At 39.4% G+C, this 23,301-nt stretch overlaps 1 protein-coding gene across 6 annotated transcripts in view; it reads left to right on the forward strand.

The window, feature by feature from the left end:
• Positions 1–21,522, forward strand: part of LOC102091124 (core histone macro-H2A.1) — a 46,811-nt gene extending 25,289 nt beyond the window's left edge. The window contains exons 5-10 of one of the 6 annotated variants that reach the window (XM_065029950.1): positions 680–790; positions 5,062–5,097; positions 7,420–7,519; positions 12,898–12,987; positions 16,113–16,287; positions 20,785–21,522. In XM_065029950.1, coding sequence (XP_064886022.1) covers positions 680–790; positions 5,062–5,097; positions 7,420–7,519; positions 12,898–12,987; positions 16,113–16,287; positions 20,785–20,950 — 678 coding nt within the window. In that variant the 3' untranslated portion in view covers positions 20,951–21,522. Of the gene's footprint in view, positions 1–679; positions 791–5,061; positions 5,098–7,419; positions 7,520–8,983; positions 9,075–12,897; positions 12,988–16,112; positions 16,288–20,784 lie in introns of all 6 variants that reach the window. The other 5 variants (XM_065029951.1, XM_065029953.1, XM_065029952.1 and 2 more) reach the window with 5 other exon arrangements.
• The last annotated feature ends 1,779 nt before the right edge of the window (positions 21,523–23,301 follow it).

Below are 23,301 nucleotides of genomic sequence, written 5' to 3' on the forward strand. Positions count from 1 at the left end.
TCAGTAAATCAGTTCATTCCTGAAACCTATCATTTTATTTCAGTAATACAGTTGGAAAAAGGAATAGTGGTTGAGAGGAACTTCCTCTCCCCCTACAGCTTTACTGGAGATGAAGATGATCATGTTAAACAAGACAGAGAAAATTGTTCGGCCCATTTTCTGCTTCTAGGCAGGTAGAAAGTAGGTGTATTCTTCTGACACTGGCTCTAAGGATGACCAGAATTCAAAGCAGTATTTCTAAAAATCAGTTTCTGAAATCTGGGAGCACCTCCCTTCACATAGAGAGATAAAGTCAGTTTTTACCTTAAAATTAATGTCCGCCTACATGTATAAATAGATACATCATCATTTTCCACAAAAGCCATTAGAAAGCTGTTAAAAGCCTGGGGTGTTTACATGTTTTCCTGCAACATTTAAGAGAACTGTCGTCTGAATTGTGCACTGTCCTAGGCAAGAAAAGGCTTATGTAGATGTGCAGACGTTGAGGTCATTTTTTCTATTAGTTCCTTCAGCTGAAATCAGTCACCTTAGTTAGACTGAAGGATAAAATCCAAACCCCAGTGTTTGTACTGGCATTTTATTGCCTGGTAAGCATTTATGGCATGTCATATATCTTAGTGTTGTTAAACGGTGTTTTTCTCTCAGTCTTGAGTTAACTAATTAACTGTATTTTTGGAAGAAGAAGCAGGGAGAAGTGAGCAAATCAGCCAGTGCTGACAGCACAACAGAGGGAACTCCTGCGGATGGTTTCACAGTCCTGTCCACCAAAAGTCTGTTTCTGGGCCAGAAGGTATGCTCCTGCGTTTTTATACATGAATACCTATTTTCAGCGCTGCTTAGGGAATACCCCCTCCCACCACCCCACTTTCCCCAGAACATCTAGGTACAATGGACACTTCCCCACTGAGCACTTGAGGAGGTGTATCATATTAGTTTTTGAACAAAGAAATTCTCTGAAACCACTTTTGGAACATTTTAACAATATATAAATGAGACTTCATATGGCTACATAATTAAGTACTCAAATAGAAGGAAAGCCTGTGTGCTTGTAATCTATCACACTTTATTCATAAATGGCATAATTGTTACAGCTCAGCTTCTGCTGAAGATGAGATCATTCTAAGACTAAAATGCCTTTTTTCCAATGGGCAGCCCACTTCACTGCTGATGTAAATGATTTACAGGTTTTTATCAAAAACTATTTTAGACATTTGCGCATAATAATGGTTTTATGCTTTGTTCTGCTTTGTTATTTACAAAAGTTAATGCTGTGTAATAATGAATGATGCTTTTATGAAAAGCTAGAAGTCAACAGTCCTTTTTTCCCTGTGAATATGCTTTGGGACATGGGGTGGTTTAATACAAATACATGTCTGATTAAAGAGAGGATCCATTTAAAGAGACAATTCATTAAATTAATTCGATCTTTTATCTTGAAACCTGCCTTTAGTTCGTGATACAAAATTTTGTTAAGTAAAACTGCATCTTTCTTCCATCATTCAGTAATCAGATCATTGTAAGTCATAAAAGATGAGCCATTGTCCATTGTGGGATGTGTCTCCTCTGACTCATTTTTATGTCATACTCAGGTGGTTCTCCATTTATCCTTCCACAGTTTGTTTGCACGAGAGTAACATTGTTTTTTGCAAGTTATGTGATTTTCCACCTTTAATTTTACAGCTAGGGTTAGATTGCTCGTTTGGTAGGGGTTTTTTGTTAGGGGGGTTAGTTTTGAATGTATTTTTATAAAACATTTTAATGACTAAATTAGAACCCAGAATTTATAAACTCTTTCAAAAAAGCAAGTAACATCAGCCTTCTGGACCTGATCTTGAGCCCCTTTTAGTTACTATAAGAAACATGTAATAAGACCTGGTGTTGCGTTCCAGCAAGACTGACCCAGCAAATAACCAGGGCTTTGGTCTTGGTGCAGTGGAAGAGAGTCGTGAACGCCAGGACTGCTTTAAGCTGTGGGGAGCAAAGCCAGAGTCTGTTGTAGAGCTTTCCAGTGAGTACCTTCTGCTGGGAAATGGATTTTCTGGCTTTCTCATTTGCTTGGAGTGCAGCCCCTGACAAAACTACTGATATGACATGTTTGGCCCCATGCTGGGTCATGGTCAGTTAGTGCATGAGAGGGGCCAGGTGTCAGCTTTTAGTTGTAACACAGTACACATAATTAAAAATGGAAACTCGTTTGTCTCCGGTTAGGGAACACTCCAGTTGAAATGGATGAATTACTGAGGTGCAAAGCATCCATAGGTGCTGTTGAGATGTCTCTGGCACAGGTTATATTTTGGTTTTGATTCCCTGTGAGAAACTGTCTTCAGAGGCAGTAAGTGGTTAGTGTAAAAATCGAAGCGAAGTAGGCTATGTCTAACGAATGTAGGAGTTTTCTGTATCCTATTATTTGTGACTTGTTTGAGCTGAGAAATAGTGTATTAATGGCTTTGTTCTGATTTACCCCCAAAACAGCACATTTAGACCAAGCTAAATTCTTTCTCATTAAGACTGAAAATGTGGAAAGCGTAAAATGCAAAAAACCTTTGTGCTGTAGTGATCAAAGAGATTATACTTAGCATAAAAACAACCAAAAAAACTCCTTTTATACTGGTTTGTTCCTAGAAATATTTTCAAAACATGCATTTTCAAAATTATCAAAATAATGTCTATTTCCTTGGAATAGAAAGGCAAAGATAAATCTTTCAATCTTGGGATCGGTGGGAGTTGGAGCCTTTCTCTCTCCTACACGTGAGGTGCGTTTTGCATGGGCCACGAGGCTCCTGGCTGTCTGCTGCTCTGTGCAGGTTTATCAGGCTGCAGTCTCATTGATGGTGGTGGTTGTTAATTATTTAAGTGACACATGGAAGTCTCAAATAATTGCTATTTATTTTGGAAATTTAAAAATTAAATATAACAATTATCTATAAAAACACTAGTGACTTTGAATTGGCTAAATGCTTCTGCTGAGCCATTTCTACATGCAATTGCTGTTTAAAAATATAATATGGGTTTTAAAGTGTTTATCTAAGTATGATACTTCACAGGAAAAAATCTGGTTCGTTATAGTTGTCTTAAATTAGTGCCATTTGGTATTCATAAAGAACTAAGAATTTGCTTCAACAGTGATTCTGCACAATAGTGTTGCAGTTTGATTCCTTAGATTTGTGCATGTTGTTTTTTGGCAAAGCCTGTGAGGGCAGAAGGTGTTTGCCTGCTTGTGGCAGGACCCGTCTGCTGTTCAGCACATCCTCGCTGTCCTTAAACAGCATTTTCAGGGAAGGAAAAATCTCTTGGGCAGGGAGGAACAGGGAGTTTAGGTGGTTCGGCTGGAGGCCTGGAAACCATGACTCCTGCCTTCTGATTTTGGCGGATTCAAAGATACTGTAAATGACCTTTCCTTTCTCTGTTGCCTCCCCCATTTGCAAAATGGAGATACAGTTATGCTCTTCACATGGATGGAAGGAAAGCTTAATATGTAAAAACATTTTGAGCTTTTCCGTTTGAAAAGCTAACATATTTGTATTAATCACAGTTACTTGATTTTTCTTGAATTTGTACATACGGATTCTCAATATAATTTCATGCTCTGTGTGTTCTTACTAAACCACAGTGCAAACACAAAAACCTGAAGCGGAAAAAACCAAACTGCTATCTTTCGAACCTGCCGTGACATCCTTGAACACCTTTGCATCACGTCTCTTTGGTCTACAAAACCACTATCTGCTAGATCAGGAAATAATTGACTAGATGCAGAGAAGGAAGAAAATAAATCCTGTTCTCAGTATCACGTCGCTTATGAGTATTTAATGGGAGAATTCTTTTCTTGGCTCCATGTTTGCAGGAGGGAAAGGGAAGGGCTTTATTTCTAAGAACAGTTTTCTTCCTTCTCATATCCTCAGATTTAGCTACTGAAGACACAAATGAGAATGTTGCAAACCTGGGTATCATTTAGTTTTTAAAATATACTGTTATTGCATTTAATCTTCAGGTAACTGCTGACAGTCAGCTAGAAATTCTCAGAGGTCAGGAAACAGCAAAGAACCCTTCAATTATTCCTGTGGAAATGTATTAGTGCTACTCTAATTAACTCTTAACATGTAGTAAACTATGTAAATAATTGCACATCCCACAAGTGACATCCCAAAGAAAACATGGTATTCTGCACGCTAATTTGTTTTCCCTGAGACAATTACGGAGTAGATGGGCTTGAGGTCTTACAACTCTGCCTCTAAGCGTTAGGATTTGGACTTTCAGAGCCAACTCAGCTTATTGTCTGCAATAAGCATCTTCAGTTTTCTGTATGAAACTCACACCAGAAAAAAGTTACAAGATTTTAAAGGTAATTTTGTCTGAAATAAGAAATACAAGGTTTGGTTCAGAAAATATTCATGGACCTCCTAAGTGCCATCTGCACTTTATCTAGTCTAACTCACATGTAATATAAATATTACCTGAAGTTATGTCCATTCTTTGCACATGTATTTGTATGTTGTGCCTGTTTTTTTAAGTGGCCCGTTAGGGAATCACTTCTTCCGTCTAATACATGTTTCCTACTATTGGGTAGTAAAATTAAGCAATTATTCATTGGAGAATTTAATTCTACGGGACAACATCTTTTTTTTTAATTGTTTTTTGGCAATCATATAGCTAACAGTGCAGTGAACAGTACATGCCACGTTTAGTAAAATAATACTTAGCTGCCAACATATGCTATCAGTGCTGAGTGGCTTTTTAAGCATCTTGTTGCTGTTAAAACTTTAATTATCAGCTGGTTGCTATGTAAATCCCATATATGAGTAGGCACAGAGATAGATTAAAGATCTAAAACCAAAATGGTCTGCAGCCAGTAGATCTGGGGCAAAAAGTTGTAGAACACAGAATTAGGGATCAAAAAGAGTCACCTATAAAATGAACAAAATACACTTAGGAACGTGCAAAAATCTCCACAAAACAGTCTTTTGGTGTGTGCATGTGTTTTGTTGTTGTGTTTATTTCAAAATTCATAAAGTTTCTTTAACATTTTGGTTTTGTTTGATTTGACTTTTTTTTTTTTTTAAACAGCAGTTGCTTGTAGTCAAACTCAAGACTCAAACTCAGGTATGAATAACGTGCCACGTGTGAAGTATTAAAAGATTCTAAGCTATTTGGAAAGCAAGCTTGCTTAGATTTTATTACAAATTCCCGAACAGACCTGTACCTAAACCAGGGCTGAATTACACTCATTTTTAGCCAAAATCACCCTGTTTTGAGGGAACATAATTTGCATATGTTGCTTGAGTAAACTATATGAAAATGCAAGCTTTTAAAAAGAGAAAGAAGGTCAATTCATGTAATCACATGAATGGAATGGAAATATTTTTTTCATAAAACTAAGCATATGGATGTTGGCCTCCTTAAATGACCCATTCACTTGTATTGGTTATGTGAATTGGCTCACATTCCCTATTAATAAACTCACATACACAAGGAGAAGATTTGAAGTGTTAAGTTTACAGAATGTGGATTACAAACCAAGAGACAGAACTCAGTTATTGATGAGATTCATTGCCATGCCTGAATGTAGGTGTTATGCTTCATAGGTTGAACCCAGCAGGCTTTGGCTTAGAAAGAAAGCCTGGCTTAACTGCAGCCGGCTTCAGGACTTGCATAAATCAATGAGAACTTTCTGTTTCATAGTTGATTTTTATATTGCCTAATCAGCTACTGAAATGATCATTTTAAATGCATGCTGTTGATATAAGCGTAATTTATGGTATAGATAACCAATTTCCATGCATGAAAGTGCATGTTTTGCACTTTAAAGTGTTTTAAGTTTTGGTGGAAGTAAACTTGGTACATGTGAAATCAGACTCCCAAGGCTGAGGACGAAGCAGTGTCACACACCCTGGTTATGAGCTTCCTCTCCTACCTGTCAACCTTTGCCAAGTTCAGCATTCTCATCAAATTGCCTTAAATAATGTTGCTTCTATGCTGTGGGTCACGTACTATGATGAGACACCCGAACTGTCAGTAGTGAGCAAACTCTGCTGTTGCTTTACACCTCTAAGTACTTCCAAAAAACATCCTCACTAGTATGATACAGTAGGATCAGTTTGTTACCATTGCTGGTCCGATTTTTTTTAATCAACTTCTTATTTTATATACTAGTTTGTAAGGCTTGCTCAAAATGTATTGCTAAAAGCTGAAATCTGCGCTTTCTCGTATTTCATTAATTATTTTTATACTTTAAAGAGCATGTGCAGATTTGAGGTTAATTTTTAGATATCTGTGCTAACTGCTTCACCTTACTGTATACCCATGAGAAATCCTTCTGCTTCTGTAATGGTCCAGGCAGCAACTGAGAAGCATGTTTTAAATACATGGGTGTTAATGAGAGGAGTTAATCATAGCATCATTTGGGTTGGAAGAGACCTTCAGGATCACTGAGTCCAACCATAGCCTAACTCTGGCACTATAGTATGTCCCTAAGATCCTCATCTCTGCGTCTTTTAAACCCCTCTAGGGATGGTGTCTCCACCACTGCCCTGGGCAGCCTGTTCCAATGGCTGACAACCCTTTCCATGAAGAAATTTTTCCTAATATCCAATCTGAACCTCCCTTGGTGCAACTTGAGGCCATTTCCTCTCATCCTGTCACTTGGTACTCAGAAGAAGAGACCAACACCTTCCATGCTCCAACCTCCTTTCAGGCAGTTGTAGAGAGCAAGGAGGTCTCCCCTCAGCCTTATTGTGCATTAATGGGTGGGGTTAAAATCTCAATTTTCATAAATGACAAAGAGAAGTAAAGCAAATAAAAACGAGAAGCAATCAGTACAGAATAGTGCCTGCTTACTGTATGTCACCAGCCATTCCAAAAGGCAGCAGAATTGTACAAATGAAAACTGAAGTGACAGCGATATAGAAAACGGTGACCACTAATAACGAAAGAAAAAGAAACATGTCCTTTTGTTAGGATGGAGGAACCACTGGAGACAGGTGTGTGCTTCCCCCCAGATAGGCTTCTGTTTGCTGGCATAAGGAAGGAGGGGCAGCATCTTTTATCCAGTAGCAGTGCTGAACGGTCATGGCACATTCCTGTAATTGATGCTTGAGAAATGATTAGGGTGTCCTTCATCTATACCACGAGGCGAAACAAGTATCCTCCTATAATGCCAAGCTAATAATCCCAAATAGCTGTCAGTGCAAAGCCAAAATAGAGCTTATTAGTCGGTACATTCATATCCTCCCAGTGTGAACAATGTTTGAGTCTTGTGTTTGAATTTTTTTTGGATAATAATCCTTATTTATGACCTGCCTTTTATTTTGCATATATGTTTGCAGTGATGCTATCTCCATCTGTGTTGCAAAGCTCACTTTTCTGCAGCTTCTCTGTGATTTCCCAGCTGTCCTGTTATTTCCCACCTCATGCTTTTCTTTTCAGCTGAACCTTATTCACAGTGAAATCAGTAATTTAGCCGGCTTCGAGGTGGAGGCCATTATCAATCCTACCAATGCTGACATTGACCTTAAAGATGACCTAGGTAAATGGGGCATGGGTTGACACAACTAACGGTCACATGGAAGTTATGGAACCCAGAATTTACTCTCTAGGGCTTCATACATTTAATAAAAGCAGAAATTCAAATCTCGCAGGTTCTGTTTTCTTGAAGAACTGTATTCAAAAGACTTTTTTTTTCACCAAATCTGAATACTTGCAGTTGAAACAGTTAAAACAAATCATTTAAATTCTTTTCCATAATGATCATATGTGACTGTTAGCTATTTTGGGGGGTTTCTTATTTGGATACTTTGAGGACTAAAATACTTTTTTGTCAGGTTGTTTTCAAAATAAGCAGTTTCTCCATTCTAACTGCAGTCCTGGGGTTTCTTCCTGATACTCAGAGTAACCATATGATTTTTAAAGAGGAATAATGAACTATCCCCAAATCTTTCCTACCTTGATTTCATGTTTAATTCTGTTAAACAATTTGTTTCCATTACGCATAAATTACTCCTTGTCCCTTTCACATTCAGCTGAAAAAAAATGCTGACATTATACCAACACTGAACTTCCACATACTATGGTAGGTGGTATATCACTTTTAAAGCTTCTGTCTTGTTCCAGATTGAAAACAAAAATCATCCTTCAACAAAAGCCTGTTCTTCAGCAAAAGAAAAATTAACTTTTATGCATTATGTACTGCCTTCCTTTCTTATTTGATTATACCTGCTGCTGTCTTTTTTTAGAACTTCCTTAATGGATTACAACCCATAATTCCTCTACTACTGAATTTCCTATGGGAATGTACATATGTAATCTAATAAGAAAAATATTTAAGAAGGCTAATTTTTAAATCAGCCTTTCTCTGAAATATGTATATTTGTGCATGTCTCAGTCATTCCAACACATAATTAGCAAATATGCTGTATCTTTAAAATGTAATATCGATCATTTAAATTTTTAAAAGCAAATTCATTACAACCCTGCCTGCAAATACATGGTTTCCTCCATATGAAGGAGACTGTTGTTTTTCAAAACAAAATGGTGAGTCGCTCACTATACATATGAAGATTAGTGCCTGTCAGCTTATTGATGCTGACAAAATGGAGAAACTAGTTATTTTGTTTGGCTTGATGATCCTGAATTTCTTTGTTTAAACAGATTCCATATTTTAGTGTCATGCTCTGTGGGGAACTGGTTGTTCTAGGTTTCTGCAAAGTGAAATGGGGTATTAGCTGATTAAAACTTTGGAAATGATCTCGTGTGATTGCTCTGACTTGTCATTTTAACATTTATTTGATCATGTCATACTCAAGATTCCTCCTCCTGTTCCCTACACCCCTTTCTCTACACACACCTGCACACACACCTCAGCATACTCCTTTGGCGCAAGGTTTGGAGATGTAAAGGTAGGAAAATATGGACGTTGGTACATGTGTAAATGTAGAGCCTGTGCTGGGTCTCTGTCCAACGTGGTTGATATACATCTGTTTACCTGTTGTAGTTGCAAGTTGTACAGGCTGACATTGCCACGATCGACAGTGATGCTGTCGTTCACCCGACAAACTCTGACATCTACACCGGTGGTGAAGTAGGTAATGGCAAGTTCAGTGCTGCGGAGTTTGTATGTGTGTGCATGGTCAATCAGCAGCCACAAGCTTGTTGTAGCTATGCAGATTTGCATTCATTTCTCACTTCCAGCAGTCCTGACTGATAATAAAAAGAAATGCATAATTGCAAACTCAGTTGGCATTTCTGATCTTTATCATCAAATCAGACTTTCAGAAGTAACAACAGAACGCACCGCCAAAATTTGAAGTGCAGGAACAGTACGTTCAATGCAGGCGTGTGACCCAGGAAAAAGAATTACAGCATTGTTTGTTTGACATGTTAAATGCCTGTTTTGAATATGATTTGAGTCTTGATCTTAAGACTTATAACCTGTTTCAGTTCACCCTTTCCATGCCAAGTTTCAGATGTTCACATCTGACATGCTGGATCTAGCCCATCTGTATTTTATGAACTCTTGAGATTGGTTAGTTCATTTACGTTTTACCTATGGACCAATTACCGTTGTAGCCGTGTTCAATGGTCCTTACGCCCAGAAGCACATGGCTGTGACATTACAGGCATTTTTCAGGTGGTCAGTCATCTAAGCTACACTGATGAGAGAACACACAGTAGAAAACATAACAGACATCTTAATTCAGTATCTTAAGTGTCCCTTGAGTATCTTAGTTGTATCCCTCTCTGCGTACAGTACTTTGAAGGGTTTTGTAAAAGGGTAGCAGTACTTTTACTGAACTGCCTTGGTAATTTGAGAAGGCAACTCAGAATTTGGGCTGAATACAGAAGTCACTGGTTAGGGTGAGGACCCACCACACTTTAAAAAAAAACCCACATGATCCCAGCCTCTCACCTGAACCCCCTCTTTGCTGTGTGGGTGGAGTCCCTGCAGGCCTGAGGTCCTGTTCCAGTGCTGGTTTGGAGGGACACGTGTCCTGCTGCAGAGCTGGGTGTTATACAACACCTGCTTTTTCTGAACAGGCTACTTGCTGAGTAATGTGCGGGCAAATGCAGCTCTGCATGGCCTGCCAGGAGCAGCTGGGACTTGGCTGGCTAAATGTTATGCAGAGACATTAAAATAAAAATGCCCTAATACCCTGTATCTGAAGAATATGCTTTTAAAGTCTTTCAACCCATTTAGCTGATGTGCTTGCTCCTACCCTTTGACAAAGAAATGCTTTCCTACCCTACAAAGAAAACTGTCTCTCAAAGCTGCACTGCTCATTCCTTAGTGTAGGTTCCTGTTGCCTCTGACTGCTGTAAGAAAGAATAGAAGTGCACAAATGCTTAGCTTCCAATGATTAACTTTTACCCATCTAAATTATTTGTTTATTTATTTATTTATTCTTTTTGTTGTTTTTTTCCCTAACAATTTAAATGTACTGGGGGTTATCCTGAGACTTTTAGAGGCTAAATTTCTGCTAACGCTGTTTTCAACACTGATACCAATGCCTGCTTGGAAAGCATGAGATAATAATGATCTTATTCTCATGGGAGTGACACATATTTATGCCTGTGAGCAAATAAGCTACTAACCTTGAAGCTGTGAAGCAAGACTTCCATCAAGAAACTTGCCGATGTAGTGGAAAATAGTTAAATACAGTATGTCCTTTCCCAGATGAAGCTAATTTACAACACAGGTCTGAAATACGATTTTGATATAAATCCTCACTATTAATCAGACAGAGCAGCATAACTGAGGAGTAAATGCAGAAAGCCTCACTGATTCCTAGCAAATACTACTTTTGCTCTTCTTTGTACTGGATCTGCAGGAAGAGAGCTCAGTGAAATAAACTGACAGGGTTGTTCATTGCTTTTAATTATAAATTAATTCCCAGTAGAAGGGAAAAAAGAGATCCTTCTGGATTGAATTAAACCAAACTAGGCTAAATTCCATTAAATGTACAACAGCTTTGCAATGGCAAAGAAATGACCTACTTAATAGATCTTTTCTGTTCCTCGATTCTGCACAAGGCTTAATTATGTTTCCCCTTGAAACAAGAGAAATTAAGGATTATGAATGTCATGGGTTTTAGGACTGATCTGAGTTAATGGACTGGAGGAGAATATAACTGGAATATATACAAATATAAATAGGAATGATATAGAAATACATACGACAAGACTAGAACTAGAATGGAAGACTGTTTGTCTTCTTCCCCATCCCTGCTCTGTCAGTGATGTTTGTATGACCTGGTGTCTGGCAGCTCATTTCCAGGCACCTCCATTCTGGGCTGGATCTCCCTTCCCAGTACACTCTCCAAGGACTGTTTATTTGCTCCTAGAAATAAATTCATCACTGTCTTCTCTAAGAGAGTGGTAAGATGGTGCCTTCCACTCAGTTCCACAGGAATAGGTAACTTTGAGTTTCAGAAAATTCGTAGTGAGGAGTTTGTCTGAATAAACTTAGACCGAAGTATTTATATAAGAAAGCTCAAATGAGCACAAAGAACAAATTACAATCTGACCTTGCAATCCAGCTTTTGGCCAACACTCATTGTGAATTGGTTATGAAAAAGGCAAAAGAAAAGGCATGCATTGTTTAATTATCCTCAGCTTTTGTACTCCGAAAGCCATGGACTGCCAATAGCAGAATAGAGGCAGGGTCAGAGAGCCAGTATTTGAGAGAACAAACAAATGCATTGTTTTCAACTTCTAATTTTACTTTTGGAAGAAATGTAGCAATGGTGTCAAAGCAAAATCATCTTGCAGTCCTCTTAGTCCTTAGAGCTATAACCCCGTTTAGTCAACTGAATCTTGGAGGAGGGGTTCTGCTTCCTTGAGCGTATAGTATGTGCACTTCCATCAGAAAATGTGGTTTTTCTTTCTTCATCAGTGAAAGTAAAGGGTTTCACCAAAGAAATGTCTAGATCTTTAGAGATCCTAGTTCTGAATTTTTGGAAATCAGTTTTCAAAGTAATCTCTCAAATCAGAGCCTTTATGATATCACTGCTTTGTACTTATCTACCTTTATAATTAATACGCACAGTGCAAAATTATGTGGGATGCTTATGTAGTTAGGAAAATGCTTTCTTGGGCCATTTTTTTTAAGTTAATATTTACAACTAGAGCTGCAAAATAAGATCTAAACCATTTAGTGATGGACTGCCTTTGTAAACAGCATACCGTTTGGTTGCCCTGACACGCTGCACAGCTCTTCTCCTCCCAGAATGATTTTGTCCAGCTCCTTAGCTGTAGTATAGAGAAGTTCATTGGAGGAATATGTTCCTTAGAGATTCTCCTGATTTCTGAGGCTCTTCCTCTTGGTTAAAGGTGGCTCAACAAGCTGGGCAGTTACCAAGTAAAGCAGCCCGCTGCACTCACGAGACTGTTTCATTCCTGGTGCCACCTGTTGGGGTCAGGGACCAAGATCAGGTGAGTTTCAAATTCTTATTGTGGCAAATGGCTCTTTAAAAGAATTTGTAAGAGAGAGGGGAAATGAATCTTAGGGGAAGGAATTATGAACCTTCAGCCACCCTTGAGCTAGCACATTCTTCTGGAACATTTCACACTAACAGATGCTCGTGCTAAGGAAGGAGGTAGGGATGTCACATCAGGTGTTTTGTCTTTAAAATTGGATTCTGAGAATGTGAACAAGGGATGTGAGGTTTTTGGGTTGTTAGGGTTGTCTTTTGTTTTGGTTCGGTTTCTTTTTCTTTTTGTTGTTGTTGTTGTTGTTTTTAATGACTAGCTAATTCTGAAGTCCCAAAAGGTTTAGATCTTACTTTGCAGTCCCCAAAAAAATGTTTGGGCAGAAAACTCTAGAATGATGTAATAAAAAAATAACGATTAATCACATGTTTGCTGTGGAAACCTGGGATCAGAGGAGTAAGCTAACGATTCTCTGTTCAGGGAGCACTTTGGAAAAGAAAGGCGGCAAGGAGTTTGTGGAAGCTGTCATTGAGCTTCGGAAAAAGAACGGGCCGTTGGACGTAGCTGGAGGTGAGGTTCTGCGCTTCGGGAACCTGCAAATGAAAACTCTGTGGGCACCGGCTTCGCTGCCTGCCGGGTCTTCGTTGTGGGCAGGAGGCTGAAATCCTTCTGGTACAACACTTGGGTTCTTGTCACGTCTCCAGACAACTCTTACAGGTTACATGGTATTTGTGTTCTCCAAAGTTAAAATACACGCGTTGCATCTTAAGTAACCTTTACCAAAGCATCTGGGAAATGGTGTAGTGATGTGGTGTTACAAGTACCAGCAGGCGGTGCACGGGTACACGCACACACAGCAAATGTTGATTATTAAGGGCACAGTTCAGAAAAGCAATTAATTAGATGCTTATTTTTCGGAACAGTTGAGCCCAACTCTGTTAAACATCTGCTTTGCTGAAGTGCCACTGACTTTCACTGAACTTAAGAATGTGCTTAAAGTTAAGCATCTGCTTGGGTACTTTGTTTAATCAGTGCCAAAATCATCACTATAAAAGCTTATGACTTTTTGGTGCCTAGTTATCAAAATTTATGTAATATCTGAGAAAAATCTACTATATGAGTAATAAAGTTTGGTAATGGCGATATATAATTTTACACCATCTGTGAAATTGCTGATGCATGTTGTTCATATAGAAGGCTGATTCTGCCATCTGTGTTTATGCTATAAAAATAAATACAGTGTGCACAGTTTTGTAAACGAATTCTGACTGAAGCTGAAAGGGAGATATAAGCCTTGAGCTCTGACAGGAAAAATTTCAGCTGTTTACTTTTGGTACTTAATATGTTGGTTCTTTTCCTTTTAATAAGTTTTTCTTGGAATTCTTGTTCTGCAAGAATATGTGTAATAATTCTTTTTACCTTCTTACTTCTGTACAGTATTCTGTATCAGAACAAACTGCTCACAAATCGGTTACAAGTTGGAGAGAAAAGATTTCTTTTCCCAGCCATCCGTGCACCGCTCGGGTCTGGGGGTCCGGGGGGAGCTCGAGAGGACACCGGCAGAACCTGCTTGTCAGGGACTTTTTGGAGAACTCTAGAGAAAACTGGGGCACCTCGATTTCTCAGTCACATGGATATCCAGTTTTCGGATTTCTCAGTTATATGGATATCCCTTTAATCTACCAATAACCAGGATCCATACCCGGATTATAATTGCAACTAGCACAGGATATAGCCATGGTTCCCTCTTTCTCCAGCAAAAGCGGAACACTCCCCTTGCAGAGCATTTGCATTTGGAGTAAGGGACAACTGCTCTTAGTAATTAACAGTTGTCCTCAACAGAATTCTAACAAGCTAATTAATGGCTACCCTAGAAAAAACTCCCTGAGAAATATTAAAGTTGGTGATGCATATCGATATAGTATTTTATTATTTCAGGACTATGATATTATCCACATTTCACATCTGACTAGAGATATGTCAGCTGCTTTTAATAGATTTTTCTTGGATTTATGATGTATTATGAATCTGCCAACATTTTAGCTGCACATTATGACAAATTAGCATTGACTAACACTGAGGCTATTCAACGTGTTGAGAATCTACAAACTCATAAGAATATAAATGCTTGTACTTCCATAGTCCTTCAAAATGGACCCTTCTGATTAACCTCTGGTCAGAACGCCACATGACAAAGTCTGTTTTCTCTTTCCTGCAGCGGCTACAGGATAGTATCCATATGTGATGACTGTGCTCCGATAGTTATTTCTACTACACTTAAATAAGAAAATGTCTCATAAACATTCCAGAATGGAGTAGGGGATTTCTGGCCTTTGTGCACCTTCACAAACCTGGCTTTTTATTAAAAAAAAGAAAAAAAAGGGTATTTTTGTCATCGTTTTTGGAGATGTAAGCTGCCATTTTATATGTACACTTTTGTGGCCATGTATGATCACATCTCAGTGTGTGTGTTAAGGAGCTTGACTCCTTCTGAAGGTTCAGGGTGTGCTCGTCAGAGATTTCAACTAGGTGTTTTTCTTCCCTCAGTTTGTGATTAGGATTGAAATCTTTTCCTTGCCCTTTCTTTTTTATTTCTATATTTATTTCTTTTTTAAACAAGCCAAAGTTACAGGCTTTTAATGGCAACCACAGACTTGTGAGTTCAGAAGTGACTGCGATCCTCTTGTCCTGTTTTCTGGCAGGCAGGGCACAGTCTGTTCTTGCTCTGTGATGGGCTGTGGTGAACCCAGACTGTGTTCTCCTGCTGAGAGAACGCCCCTGTGCTGCATCCTTAGTCCCTACACATCTGTGGTAGTATTGTGGTGATCATATAGGATTAACATACTAAAAATTCTTCTTTGTTTCTTTGTAAATACAAGGCCTTGCCCATTTGTATATAAACAGTGTGAATCAAGCATTGTAAATATATAAATGCATCCTCTCCAACTGTCTGTCGAGCCTGTGATGGAAGAGATAAAGTAGAACCAGCATTGTTTAAGTGGTCTTGGATGACCCATACACAAAAAAAAGCTTGAATAGGATCAGGCCCAAAGTCTTGAAGTCGTGCAAAATGTTTTCTTTACAGTTACTCAGAAACAAATCCAGAACTAAAGCAAAAATCTTAATTCATCTCTTTTCTACCCTTCCTTAACAGTTTGCAGAGCACTAGTAGCTCTGGACTCATCCAGTTTGGGAGCTGCAGTGTGATCAGGAGGTGTCTGAACAAACTGTATTGAGCACGAGTAGCTGAAGGTCACACAAGTGGTAACTGTGTGGCTGTTTAGCATCCTGATACTTACTGGAGCTCTGAAGTAAACTGAACCAAAGCAAGATCATCCCCTGAACGGTTTACATTCTAACAGATTACTTGCCCTTCTCCTTACATATTACAGAAGTTTGCACAGTCCCCAATATAAATGTGTTTCCTTTGATGTCGGCCATGAATTCTTGCTGTCTCTAAAATAAGCTCAATTATAGCTATTATTTATAAATTACCACAGTAAAGTGCAGCTGGAAATGGAAAATACAAAGTCTGTGTAATCATGTTGTTATATTTTAAGGCTCTGTGATTTGTAATGTAAAACATTCAGAGAGTCTAAAGGAATGTCTGTCAATTGTTTGCTATTTTAATCGTATGTGCACTCTTAATCCTAAAGAGAAGAAAGTAATAGTGTTTCACTTTCGGTTCTTACTAGCTGTTGTCAGTGCTGGCCACGGATTGCCCGCGAAATTTGTGATCCACTGTAATAGCCCAGGTTGGGGCTCAGACAAATGTGAGGAGCTGCTGGAAAAGACGGTGAAGAACTGCTTGGCTCTGGCTGATGAAAAGAAGCTGAAATCAATTGCATTTCCTTCAATTGGTAGTGGCAGGTAAGGCTGTTACACAAACCCCATGCCAAATAGGTCACATTTTCTTAGTGCCATTTCATGTGTTCCAGTTCCTTCTCATGCACAAAACCCATTGCTACAATGCTTACTTTATTCTTTTTGTTCAGATCAGTTCCCTGAATGAAATGTTTCTCCTAGGTTCCTTCAAGCTCTGCATGGAGCCTGCAGTGCTTTCCTGAATACTAGTTCAACTTTTTGGCAGGTCTAGTAGTGATCTCTGCAGAATCTTAAAGCACACAAATAGGTTAAAGAGCATAAAATGAACTTTTCAAGATGATATTAAAAGACTTCAGGCTGTCGATTTTTTCATATAAATTGGAGATGTGGAGGAGAACATGAAGAAAAGAGATCTATTATACCGAGTTTTAGTGCATAATTAAACTTACTGAATACATGTCTTAGGATGACCAGAAGACATGGCTTAGCATTTGTTTAAGCAGGAAACCTGAAATGCCTTGATACTCAGAATTTGCAGAGTCACTTCAAGCTTTCACCCAAAACTGTAAGCTGAATTCCATGCAGTTTACATCATAGGATTTTTTCAGGGGAAAAAAAAAGGCTTTAGAAACTTTTGCCAAGTTTTTCGAAAGCAGAAGTCTAAAGTTAAGGTCCTTTGACTTTGTACAGGATGCTCAGTGCCTTTGAAAGTTGGATCATGGTCTTAAGAGCCTAAATATGGACTACAGATTTAATCTGACACTCTTGGGTCTGAGATGGGAAGGCAGGTTTGGAACACTTAGCCCGTAATGATGGCTCAGTGTGAAGACCAGGGGTCAAATCTAGGCTGGATGACACAGTTGTGTATTTAACCCTGAACAACTGCTCCTTTTGAATTTGCCATGAAAGAAGTTGGCTGATGCACAGGAGGAATATTCTTCCCATTGTACTGTGTTGCAACACTGGATGAATTCCTGCATGTTCTGGCGGTTAGGACAGGAAGGGCTATTTGAGCTTTTGGGTGAAAAAATAAAAAGAAGTTTCACCAGGATGATAAATTTTAGACACTTGCATCAGACAAAGCTCCAAATAAGGTTAATTTGCATGGGTGTCATTTTAAGGAGGTAATATGAGCAAATGTTGTGGAATGGTAGAGAAATACAGTAAAGGGTTTGTATTAACGTGTTGAATTATCTGTCAGGTTCACGGGCTAGTCAGTACAAAACGAAACTCTGTATTGCTCTTTGGAGAAATTGTATTTCTCCACAGACTGTAGAGCTGGTTATGTAGGTGCCTAAAGTGAGACTATAAAGTATCTTCCACAGGGCCCTTTCTTTTTGGGATAGCTGCCAGCAAAGCAGCATTCCCAATGTGAAGAACCATTTCCAACCCTTGTTGCAAAGTAGTGGATTGGTAGTGGAAGATGATGAGACCTAGAATAATCATGAGATTTGCATTCTGTTATGAAATCTGGTTACTGACAGGCAAGATCTGTGGCTAAGTCCTCAGCTTGGCGTATGAATGTCATTCTCACTCAAAGCAGTTCAAGTGGTGCATTTGAAAGATGGAGAAGGATCAACAGGCCTTGAGAAGTAATGAGGTTGTGTATTTTCCCTTTTTCTCCTAATTAGAGATATTCAAGCATAAATTACTTTTGGAGAGAACAGAATATATTCTAACAGTACTCTACTTTTTTTTTTATGAAGTCAGAAGCGTTAAAAAAATAAAAGTAAAGCTTTTAAAGACAACAAATGCCAAAGACACCACATGTATGCAGCTGTTCTAGTACAGACATCTGTCAAGCAGACATCACCCAATAAACCCACATAAACAGTTTCATTCTCTTTTATAGTTGAGGAATGGGATTACATGAAGGCAGTTCAAATAAATCACGGACAAAAATAAAATAGCATATTTGTAGCATTCAGTGGGCCAGATGCTCAGCTACAGCCAGCTTGTGGAAAGCAGAAGTTGGGTGCTGTACAAAGGTAGCCTGGAGTTCAGTCTGGTAGAGCCAGCAGGAGAACAGGGAAAGGGGAGTTAGGGATTGAACATAAAATCATCCTGGGAGTAGGGATCTCATTCTGAGGCTCAGACTTTGATCTGAATTGACACTAACTTGGCTAAAGTCTCAAACTGGCTTTCCACAAGAGTTTAATTCAGACCAGTAGATCAATGCAAGAGGCTTCTGTTTCTTGCAGCCCACACATGGCCACTGGGTCAGCAGCTTCTGATTTTTTACATTTTCTTCTGGGAGAGTGGTCCTAATCAATTTACTTTAATTGGCTTCCTGTGTGTGTGCCTCCCTCTGACCAGGCTGCTCTTCTTCCTTTGCCCCGGTGTGACCACCTTGCTGGAACACTACTGAAGTGGAAGTTGTCTGACTTCAGAATCCCCTGTGAGCAATTCAGCAGTGGTGTGTACCCTCATTTTGATGCTGACCTGCATGGCAATTCCTGCTCAGGAGCAAAATTCCTCAAAGATCTGTTCAATTATGTGCCAGAATGCAGCATTCATAAGTAACTAGCAAGTGATCTGAGGTGGAGGGATGCTGAGTCTCGGTCTTTTTCACTGTGTTAGCTGACAGTAGGAAGTAGCTCCTGTATCAAAACTGTGCTCTCAGTGGATTAACTTGTCACACAGCTGATTCTCCCCGACCAGCTCATTTGGCTTCGGAAGAGTACAAGTTTTTCTCATAATGCTTTTTCCTTTTTTTCTTCTTGGGTAAAAGAAAAGAAAATAAGGGCTTTTTCAGAAAAGAAAGAAACAGCATGAGCTATTTCATGTCATCATTTTTGATCTATCACAAGCATTATCTTCAGGCAGTGTGTACTATATCACATTACAGGCAGCACTACCACAGAGTTGCTCTTGGAGTATAGTTTATGGTAAGGTAATGTGCAGTAAGTGGGCCGTGACACAGGCAGTTGCCTTTCTCATTTTGTGTCTTACCACATGTAATGAGAACAGCAGCATTTCATTACAAGAGTTTGGTGCTTCAGTGAGCAAATGCTATGTGATGTTGCACCTCTTAGTGCCCGAGGTGAATTTAGCCCAGCTTCTTCAAATTGCTGAGGACACTCCTGAGGAACCCTGCTATCTGTAATCTGTAAATTATTAGTAGTATTAATAGGACGCAGTTTATAACCAAGAGTACTGACCATCATATGTAAGTGCATGGCAGGCAACCAGGTGATGTTCAGCAGGGTTGTTCAAGCTCTGTATGGGTCCTCCTTGTAACACTGATTGTGTCCTTCGGACCTCGCTGCGGCTCAGGGAGTGCACGGACTTGGGCCAGGGCGAAACCGCAGCCTGGGTGGGTAGACGTACTTAGTGAGTAATACAGTAGCAAAGCTCAGGCCACATCCACACTAGTTACCAGGTGTAATTTCGGAAGTTTGCCATGACCTGTAAAACTCACTGTTTGGGTCATGGCTTTGTTCATACAATTGTGCTTGACCTGTTTTAAGATTAGATGAAACTTTCAGACAAGGACTGTTAGATAAAAATGTGGAAAAGAAGGGTAAGAGGGGTTCCCGGATTAGGCACTGAGCTTTGAAATTCAGTTGTGAAGAGAAAGTAGCAAGGTTTGTTTTGTTTGTCTGTGGCTTCTTCAGAAGGAGGCAGGAGCCTCTTCTATAGGCATTGCTAGAGGAGTAGAAAGGCCTCTGGTTTTTAAATCTCTCTGGTTGATACCAAGCAGGTGTCTGACAAGGTATTTTTCTTAGGACTGTACTTCCATTGAATCATCCTTTAATTAAAAAGGGTCTAAGGAGTGTTGCAAGTGTTGCTGAGGTTGGCTTAGAAAAGCCATTGTGTCCCTCAAGTCTGTCCTTAGATCTGGCACAGCTCCTTGGGCTTCCCAAACCCACTGGGGTTAGACTGACCCCATCTGGACAAGGCTTGCGGTGACCCAGGTGACCCTCAGCACACGTCACTTCTACCACATCTACGATGGGAAGGGGGCTGCCAGTGCTGTTCCTTACTACCAAACCACTACAACTCATACTCTTCAGTCTGCAGCAAGGCTGTATGAGTAACTTTTAAAATGTTGTGCTATATTATTAACCAGTAATAGCGGTAAAACCATTTTGTGTCTTTTCATGCTTCACTTTCTATATCAATAATCTATCCCTTTTTAATTTTCTTTAATGGTTGGTTTGATTTCAGGACAGGTTGGACTCTGCAACTCTTAACATATATGTTGCTTTTCTGAACACTTCAGGCTGACTGGCTATTGGCTTATTCTCTATTAAATGAGAATAATTGACACATCAGATACTGTAAGGTTCAAGCCATTAACGTATGTGGACTCTGTGTTTATATTTTTGGAATGTTTTTCTTCTGTTTGAACATTTGAAGTCTTGCCTAAACAAACAAGTTTGTGTTTTCTGATTCAGACTGTAAACGCTGGCTTTGTAGTTCTATTTACTGTGCTGTGGTAGAGAAAAAAGACTGAGCGTTCCCTGCAAGGTCAGATTGTCAAAAGCTTGTTCAATGAGTCTTGATTTTCTTTCCTTTTTTTTTTTTTGTCTCTCCTAGAAATGGCTTCCCAAAGCAGACAGCCGCTCAGCTCATCCTGAAAGCCATCTCCAGCTATTTTGTGTCAACAATGTCCTCTTCAATCAAGACAGTGTACTTCGTGCTCTTTGACAGCGAGAGTATAGGGATCTACGTGCAGGAAATGGCCAAACTCGATGCCAACTAAGCCCAGAAAGCTGCAGTACCAGCCCTCTCTTCTACCCATTGTCCTCCCCCCATCCTTAACTCATTGTGAAGCAGAGCATCCCTTGTTTTAAATTTTGCTCATCTAGGGGAAAAAAGGGTGGGGTTTCTGTTGTTTCTTTGTTTTGAGGATTTTTTGTTTGTTTTGTTTTTACTTTCTAAAATGTTTTATGTTGGCACTGATAGTTGGCATTACTGCTGTTAATGCACTGTATACCAGGAATTGTCTGAACTTAGTGTAATCTAGGAGATTTTATAGTTTTATTTTAATGAAGTATGAATTGAAACAGAAAGCTGTTAGGAGTATGTAGTCTTCTACTTGTGAAAGAAACAGGCCAACCCTATTTTGTAACTGTGTTGTGGTGCTTTTATCAATACATCAAGTGGCGTTCCTTTCATTTTTTTTAAAAGAACAGATGCTATAAACCTAATTTGTGTTTGTTTATTGTCTTATTGATAAATCTGGAAGAAAAAAATACAGAAACCCTGTTGTCCTTAATTATATTTACAATTTTGAAACTGTGTGAATTGATTTAGTAAAATGTTTGAACTGTTGGTGTACTTGAATTAATTTTTCCCTTAAGCCTTCATTTTTAAAATTCTTAGAAGTTAGCCGTGAGAAGGCTGGTAAAACACCAGATCTGAACCAGGGGCCTGGAAGCTCATTTGGAGATGTTGGGGCTCTTACCTGCACCAGCTGGACACGTGTGTGCCAGGTGACACATGGTCAGATCTTTTCCTGGTGACCATTCTGTCTTCCCAGTTGGTGCTTCACAGATTCCTGTTCTGAATCTGAATTACTTGCCTGTTAAGTTTGGGGAGGTTGAAGCCTCTTGGATCAAGCAAGGCCTGGGATTTTTTGAAGGAGTTCCAGTCATTTCATATTGGCCTGTTTGAAGCCATTTTTTATTTTTTCCAAATATTTATGAGCCCTGTTTGTATTGGTTGCTCTATCATTTACACAGCTGAATTCCATACCAACATAAACCTTTGCAGAAGCCACTGTTTTTGTACTTTAAGAAAGAAGAGGTTACACATTCAAAAGCAGTTACATATGAATGCTTGCTCTGAAGAGGAAGCTTTTCCTTTGAAGGCTGTAACCTTCTCTCGAGGAAGCAGGCATGTGTTTGCCATCACTGTGGAAAACTTCATTTGCTGATGAAAGAATGCTTCAGATCCATGCTAGATTTATCTAGAGCCATGAATGAGCCAAATCTGACTGACTTTTCAGTGAGCCCAGGAATACCAAATATTAAAAATGTGTAGCTCAAGCTCTTGCAAGAGTTTGGTGTTTTGTGTAGAAGTCCAGATACTTGTGGCTTTTACAGGTGGGCTGCTCTAGAGGAACAACAGCAGCAACAAAAGATGACAAAATTTAAGTGTTATTCTACATAAAAGTAGGAAAGAGTACTATGGGCTCAAACTTAACATTTTTAAATGGCTAAAATGCATCTGGTGCCATTCTTCAAAGGCAGCAGTTCAAGTGGCAGTAAATGAAATAAGGTGCAGCACTTCAGCGTTTAATTGTGAAAGGTGCGTTACTGCAGTCACATTGATTCTTGAAGAAAAATGAAACTGCACTTTCCACAAACTTCACTAGGTGTCAGTAAAAGGATTGGAAAACAAAAAGCGCACGGATGAGCAGGTGCCTGAGGAAACGCTTGGTGAGAAGGGCCTAAATTTTCTCGGCACAGAAGGGGATTTTTAACACAGAAGGAATGCACACCTCAAAATGAGTGTACAGATCACAGCTTTCTGGACTTCTTGCACAGTAGACTCTACAATCTATAAAGTCTCACTTTTCTAGAGTCTCAAAATTCTAGTGTCAGCAACAGAAAACAAAAATAATGTGTTTGTCCACAAGTATTTTCAAAGTAGTGAAAGGCACAGTCTCCAACTGCATTTAATAAATCAGTATTTTACACTATGGTGGGAGGGCTTTGTGTCTTTCAACAGTTACCAAGGGTTTTTATCCCTGTCCTGAGCAGGGGACATGCTCTGCTTTCCGTGCCAGGCAGGGCCACAATCCCAGAGCTGTCACAAAGTCTCTTCTCACTCCAGCTTGTCACTATGGACTATGTTTTGCTCCTGTGCAAAACCATTCAGTATTGAATCTGGTCTCCCAAGGGCATCGCTGTATTCTCCTTCTGTACCAGTTCCAGAGCATTCTCTCCATTATTATTCATTCAAAATCCCTTAAACCCTCAGCATGTCCAAAGAAAACAACCAATCTGCTACTTTGACCCATCCTGTTCTGCATGTGACCCTGAACCCCTGCCCAGCCGGTCCCCGCTGACTCACAGCCAGGTGAGTCTGTCCGGAGGAGGGTGAGCC

This window comes from Columba livia, chromosome 14 (genome assembly GCF_036013475.1).
Source record: "Columba livia isolate bColLiv1 breed racing homer chromosome 14, bColLiv1.pat.W.v2, whole genome shotgun sequence".
NCBI lineage: Eukaryota > Metazoa > Chordata > Aves > Columbiformes > Columbidae > Columba > Columba livia.